The sequence below is a fragment of the Fundulus heteroclitus genome, chromosome 3, assembly GCF_011125445.2.
Source record: "Fundulus heteroclitus isolate FHET01 chromosome 3, MU-UCD_Fhet_4.1, whole genome shotgun sequence".
Classification (NCBI taxonomy): Eukaryota; Metazoa; Chordata; class Actinopteri; order Cyprinodontiformes; family Fundulidae; genus Fundulus; species Fundulus heteroclitus.
In genome coordinates, this window is record NC_046363.1 from 21,320,061 (window position 1) to 21,326,889 (window position 6,829).

General features: G+C 41.0%; 1 protein-coding gene across 1 annotated transcript in view; it reads right to left on the bottom strand.

The window, feature by feature from the left end:
- The window catches only part of LOC105926348 (dynein heavy chain 11, axonemal), a 57,864-nt gene extending 52,474 nt beyond the window's left edge, over positions 1–5,390 (bottom strand). Inside the window, 13 exon segments of the mRNA XM_021316447.2 lie at positions 920–1,252; positions 1,444–1,839; positions 2,543–2,647; positions 2,896–3,091; positions 3,183–3,298; positions 3,377–3,514; positions 3,599–3,715; positions 3,868–4,035; positions 4,122–4,343; positions 4,426–4,637; positions 4,744–4,843; positions 4,939–5,128; positions 5,207–5,390. Of these exon segments, the coding sequence (XP_021172122.2) occupies positions 920–1,252; positions 1,444–1,839; positions 2,543–2,647; positions 2,896–3,091; positions 3,183–3,298; positions 3,377–3,514; positions 3,599–3,715; positions 3,868–4,035; positions 4,122–4,343; positions 4,426–4,637; positions 4,744–4,843; positions 4,939–5,128; positions 5,207–5,361 (2,448 nt within the window). The 5' untranslated portion in view covers positions 5,362–5,390.
- Positions 5,391–6,829: the final 1,439 nt, after the last annotated feature.

Sequence of the window (6,829 nt, forward strand, 5' to 3'; positions counted from 1 at the left end):
TTAAAAGGCTCAAGTACATTCAGTAATATTTAGTGTCCCTCAGCAAGTTGCGTGTACATCGCAGTCTCTTTGTAGCCAAGCTTCTGGCAAAATTGTGGGGGGAAATTAGATCTCTCCACTTAGCAGAAATGCTGGAGTCCTATTAGATTAGTTGGTTTTGTATAATAAACCTGTTTTTTACGTATACGTCACACATTTCCAATAGGTTTGAGATCGGCACCATTTAAGAAGATTACTGTTGTGCTGCGTAGCATGATGGCCACTATGGATAATAGTTTGTGCAGTGTCCTTAGGTTCTAAAGTCTTACCTTGACTCTATTCTTTCAGATATATAGCCAAAAGGCTAAATCTTTGACTGGTTTGACTATATTAAATATCTTTAGAAGGCTTGTTTCTGTGGGCCGTTGTAAATGTCAGTCATACAACTTCCTGTTTATGATCAGCTTGAGCTACGGTGATTCTTGGGTTGTTTCTGAATAAAACTACAAACTCCCTTTCATCTGAGGTTGTCAATTTAGATCAAATGAATGGAACTTTGACACAGTTGGGGGTTGAAACAGGACAATGATCCAAACTAAACTAATATTGGAAGGCTTCCTCAATGTCATTCCTCAAACCAGATCTCTTAGAAATGTTGCTTCAAAGTCAGGTCAACACTTTTAAAACCCAACCAGTTGAAATTATTCAAATATTACTAAAAGAATGATCAAACATTGCCAGGACTTTGTTGTTGGTTACATAAGATGTGGTTTACAAGCTCTTAAAACATGTCAAATCCATCATTAACATCCAAAAAAATATGACATTTACGCTGATAAGGAGCATATGTACGATACTGACCTTCACCGTATATTAATGACGACCTAAATGATTATAATGTAGAACGTGTGTGTAAATATCTATACTGTGAGCAGACTACCTGATAGCTCTCCATGTTAAGATGACCAGCCACTCTCTGGATGTTCATTGAGGACTTGAATACGTCTCCAATCAGTCCTTCCACCAGTTCATAGAGACCATCTCCTGCATCTCGGTCAATGGAAGGATTAAAACTGAGAACGGAACCGTTCAGCATCAACTGGACCTCAAACAGCGGAGGCTGGGATGGCCAAGGCTCCATATTGTCTAAAAAGAACTGAAGAGAGCGGCTGATGTAGCTGAAGAGCCCTTCGACAACCACCTCGTCCACATATTCCAGGTAGGATTGCCATCCTTTTGAAGCAGGATCCGCATGAAAGAGGGCCATATTCTCCTAGGAAAACATAAGAACAACAGATTTTTAGCAAGAATTCATTTTTTGAGAGAGAATAAAATAATGAAAACATTTATTTTAAGTTGAAATGGGCTTTAACAGAAAACATGCTATTGTGAAAACATTTTAATGAAGCGTTCCTGTTTTTAGTGTTTACTCACAGAAGCTACTAAAGACAAAACCCCACACACCTGTACCAGCTGATGTACGAAGTCCCCGTCCCTCTTCATGGAGCCGTACCTCTTGCTTACATAATCCGTCCTGTTCTCCAGTTGTATGAGGGAGCCCTTCTTGCTGTCCTTTCTGCTGAACATGGCCTTTTTGCTCCAACCCTTTATCACTGACTGAATCGATTCAAGGTTTTCTTTGGCTCGGCTGACTCCACCTGCAAGCTCGTGGACCAGGTGCTTTGCGGTTTGAATAAAGCTCCAGCAGTCCTGATCCTGCCACGTCAGGCTGGTCTCTGCTTTTGCTAGCTGCAGGTCTACGCAGTCCAGCTCAGCTCTAATGAGAGGAAGTTCCACCTCCAGCACAGTCACCTTCAGATGGTTGTACCGCTGCACTACGAGCTGCAAACTGTTCAGGTACTTGGAAAGATAGGCAACAGTTTAGAAAAGACGTGCCGCAATTATGATGTATGCAGTGCTTTGCAAAAGTCTTAAGGCCCCCTGCTGTTTTCCACATTTGGTCACATTACGACCACAAATGCCTGCGTATTTTACAGGCCATTTTATGTGATACACAAACACAAGATAACACATATTTGTAGAGGGTAAGCTAAAGATTTCTTTTGATTACAAATAAAATCAAATTGGGGCAGGAATTTGAATTAACTTGTTTTGTTTGTTGACTAATGTTCTTTTAAAATATGTCTGAGGTCTTCACAGAGCAGACAAATTTGTACTAAAACTAAATTGCATACAACTGATCTCTATTTACTTGAAGAGACCTTTTTTTTTGCACTGGACTTTATTTAGGATTATCAGCATAAAAGGGGGCTAAAAATTAATGCAAACAACTTTCAGAACTTTATTTGGAGAACAATATGAAAACTATGTATCACTGCAGTTCCACCTTAAGAGCCTGTACTTAATATGTTGATCTTCATAAAAAATACAAACGAAATACATCGAAGTTTATGGTCGCAATGTGACATAACATACAAAAAATGAAGGGGAGTGAATACGTTTGCGTGACACAGTGAATATCTAATAATAATAATAATGGTCAATTTCTTATTGTTTAACTCGATAAAGCAGGCGATATGTACATACGAGCGTTTCATTTTACCTTTGTGAAAATCTCCCGTCTGTTGAAAACAGCTATTGCAGCTGCAGGGATGGGGTTCTTTCTGAGTGCGTGAATATACTTCACATCTTTCAAGATTTCAGCAAGCTGAGGAGGAAAGGGTTCGTTTCATCCATTTTAATCTCCAGCTTTACGGAACACATTTAAGACATAATGTCCATCTGGGATCAGCCCGTCAAGAGAATAATCCCATTTCAGTGCCTTCCTAAATAACATGGATCTCATTTTAAACATTTTAAGTAGGTATCGGGAGTGACCACCAGTTTATCACATTTTTAAGAGACAGACGTTTGATTGTCCTGCATCAAGTCTTTTAGGGATCTTATGTCAGTTACCTTTGGGCTGAAGTTGACTGAAATGAGTCCAGATGCTGGGTTTCTTGAAATCAGAGGTTGGTTGAGGTTGATCAGGCAAGTCTGTTCCAAACCATCACACCAGTCAGCATAAATGTCTTCCTCATACCGGTCCAAAAGGCTCAACATGTCCCTGTATGTGCTGTGCAGATTCGCCATCTCCGTACTCTGTGCAGGCCTAGAACGATTGCATAAACAGTGATGTATTGTCTATTTTATGCCCAAATCTACAGTATCTATATAGGCTTATTTTCATATTTTTTACTGACATGTCAAACAGGGATCTGAATTTCTCCCACGGTGTTTCAATGCGCTCTTTGAGCATTTTTGCCCACTTTAATACTCCAGATGTGTGTGCCATGTTCTTTGTCACGCCACTGCCCACCTGTAGAGAGGACAAAAACAAAAAGCTAAACAGACAGTTTGCATGGTAGATTAGAGGTAGACAGAGAAGGAAAGATACCTGATTGAGCTGAGATTTGATCAGGAATTGACAATTCTCCAGCTCGTCGCTGAAATGCTGCTGAAGCAGAGTAAAGGATGGACCGAACAACTGGCTGATTTGTCTTCTCTCCAAAAAGGGTCCAACAATCATCAACATCTGAAAATAAATGTTAACGTATATTTTACCGTTTTAATTCACTTACCTGCTGATAAAATGATGTGTCAAACAATAAAAACTTACTTTCAAAGCTGCTTCCAGTCCTGTGCAATCCTTGAAAGCCAAACAAAGCAGGTTGGCAAGGCGACGTTCAAAGTCTGCAATTCTTCTCTTGAAAGTGTTGTACTCGTCTTCAAATGCCTTATACCAAGAACAAGAACAAAATCTGAACTTTACAAAGCAGTGCGGATTTGTGCATTGCAACTCTTTAATGAACTAGTCTTATATATTTATCTTTTTCAATTTTGGATTTACTTTAATCAATCCCAGCCAAAATAAATGGCCTTTTTTACCTGGGAGGTGAAGTCCAGTGGATTGTTTTTACTGTGTTTTAATGCTTGGCAGTGGTTGGTGAACTCGCTGTGTATCTTGGCTACTTGCTCGCTGTAGAGCCTTCCTTTACCGCCACCAAACTCTAGTTTTTCCATCCGTTGAAATTCCAACACAGTTTCAAGCAGGTTCTGCAAATAAGCCATTTTTCAGGAGACTATAGACATGCAAACTAAAAGCCCAAACCTAAATACGAAAGGAGCACATGTCATATCACCTCCAGTTGGAGCATACGATTCATGAACCGGTCGAAACGTGAAAAAGCCATGGCAGATGGGAAATCCCACGGCGGACATGTCTGTTGCCTGGCCAGCCTCTCCTTCTGGGCCTGGTAACTCTCTTTGAACCGTCCCAGAAGTTTTACTACCTTCTTTATCATTAGCAGACTTTCCTCCGTATCCTCCCTACGCAGCAAGTCTTCCGGGAGGTATGCGAAAGCCTACAATCAGAACGTTTTCATATATTTTAGCGCATGCACTAGCAAAACCCAAAGTTCAGGCTTTTCGGAAGAGGATTCAGACCTGTTCAATGAACAGATTGCAGAGTTCCTGCAGTAGCACCACGATACGAGCCGGTCTCTGATAATACTGGCAGTTGGTCCAGATGAGGAACACCGTATGAAAAAGTGCAGGAATGCATTTCTCCATCTGAAGAAATCCATTCTTTTCCAGCTCAAACAGCTGTGCATCCAGTGGCCGGAGATAAAGGTCAACATCCTGGGCTTCTTTAAGAGCTGTTGGTTTGTTGTGGCGGAAGAACAAACAAATGTTTTAACCAAAAACGAGAATGATAATCACCTATCTTTGTGATTAATGTAAAAAGAAACCAGCTACCCTTACCATTAGACACGTTTCCGATTAAAGTGTTGACTGTGGGATGATAGCTGCTGTCCATCTCCTCCAACACTTTTGCCATAATTTCAACGCTAGGACTCTGAAGCTTTTAGAGAGAGTTCCAGCAATTTAAGACAGCCGAATGGTTGGAGATAATTAAAACTGTATTTTAGGAAAGATTAGAAGGAGACTGGATCGTACCTGGTCATGAATACCCTCCAGATTGCGCTTTCTGGAAGCCCAAAACCTGATTTCCGCACTGGGCCCAGGGTTACAGCCTGTCTGCAGTAGGTCGGATGAGTCCTGCTTTAAGATCTTCTGGATCAGACTGCTCCAGCTGATGACCTGGGTTTCAATGGTATGAGCCAAAGTCCTGTCGTAGTTTTCGTATCTTAGAGGGGGGAAGAAAAAAAAACCTTCGAGACCAGGACAACAATAGAGACCCAGCATCTTGTATGTGTGCCCTTACATTTCAAACGTATTGTATGATTTTTCCATCCAGTCCGTTGTTGTTGGGATAGGGAGGACGGTCTTCCCTAAAACCTGCCCTTGTATGGCTAACGTCATACTGCACACGTTCTCCACATGTCGACTGATGTCCTCAGAAATCAAATTTGGCCACATGGGATGATTTTTGCCATCTCTCAGTAGTGGGCCGCATACCTTGTGCAAGATAACAGAATAATTTTGCCATGAAAAAAGAGGTTAGGAGCAGTATCTTACCCCTGCAAAGGCATTAATAATGTTTGGACCTTTAATTTGTTTTCACAGCACAGCCACAAACTTCTATGTACTACATGTGAAATGGAAGGGATATTGTGCATGGATTTCCCTACTTTCTTTGCAAATAAAAAGTTGAAAACAAAGCTTTGCATATATGTTCAAGTCCCTCTACTCTTATACCTCGAAATAAGATTTAGTGCAACCAATTGCGCAAAGAACTCCCATAACACAGGGGAGTTCATTTATTTGTAAAAGTGCAGTAGTTCTATTCAGTGATTAGGTAACATTGGAGAACAAACAGAATCCCGAAAACCAAGGAAGACAAAGCGCTACAAGTTTAGGTCAAAGCGTAATCATTTTTTTTTTGTTTGTTTTTTGTTGTTTTTTTTTAGAATGGCCCAGTCAAATCCCAGACCTAAATCCACTTGAGAATGTGTGACAACATTTGAGGATTGATGTGCAGACAAACACATCCTCCTACCAATCAGACTGAACGTGAGCTGCGGAGAGAAATTTGACAAAAAATGTAAAACTCCACATGTGCAAAGTTAGAAGAGACACACCTCACAGCTGGGCTGAATGCAAATGCATAACATGCTTTTAAGAGTCTTATTTGTCAAAACAAAATTCTGGATTACTTTGAGTTGGTCTATCACATATAACAATAAAAACACATCAGAGTTGTTGGGCTGTAAAGGGGAAAGAAAACTTTTAATAGCATTGGCTGGGAATAGTTTTGTAAGGCAAAATCAGACTCAATTTTGTAAACCGAGTTTGTGCACAACTGGCTGCACACACACATATACATAGCCTGTATATTTATATTTTTTTCTATGTGCATCATGACAAACAGAGCAATCACCTGCCGTAGAGCACATGATAGCTGCAGCAGAGGCAATGAAGACAGCAGGCCAAAACTCAGAAGCTCCCTTGTAGTTCTCAGAGCTCATGGCAGCATTTCTCTTCTTGACCATGTAGATCTGTCTGCCTACAGCAGCAACAGGTGAGACCTGCGTGTGAAATAAAAGCGGCACTTTGAGGAAAAGACAGCCATAGAAGTTGCATTAAATGGGGTTATTTTAAACAAGCTAAAGATTCTAGGTCAACCTTACCTGATTTGAGGCGAGCACCTGGTGTTTGCTGGAAGAAGAGAAAAACACGACGGTCTGTTTGTGGAAGAAGTCCTGCAGGAGCGCCTGGAAGTCTCCGTGTGCAGCGCTATTCTCCCATGTCCGCCTCTGCAGCTGCAGTAGAAAACATACTTTCTCCGCGACGAACTTAACTCTGGCGTCTTCAAGAAAAGACGGCACAGTTGTTAGACTTTCTTCGTCAGACATTTCGGGTTCCCGGACCACACACACCAAATGAC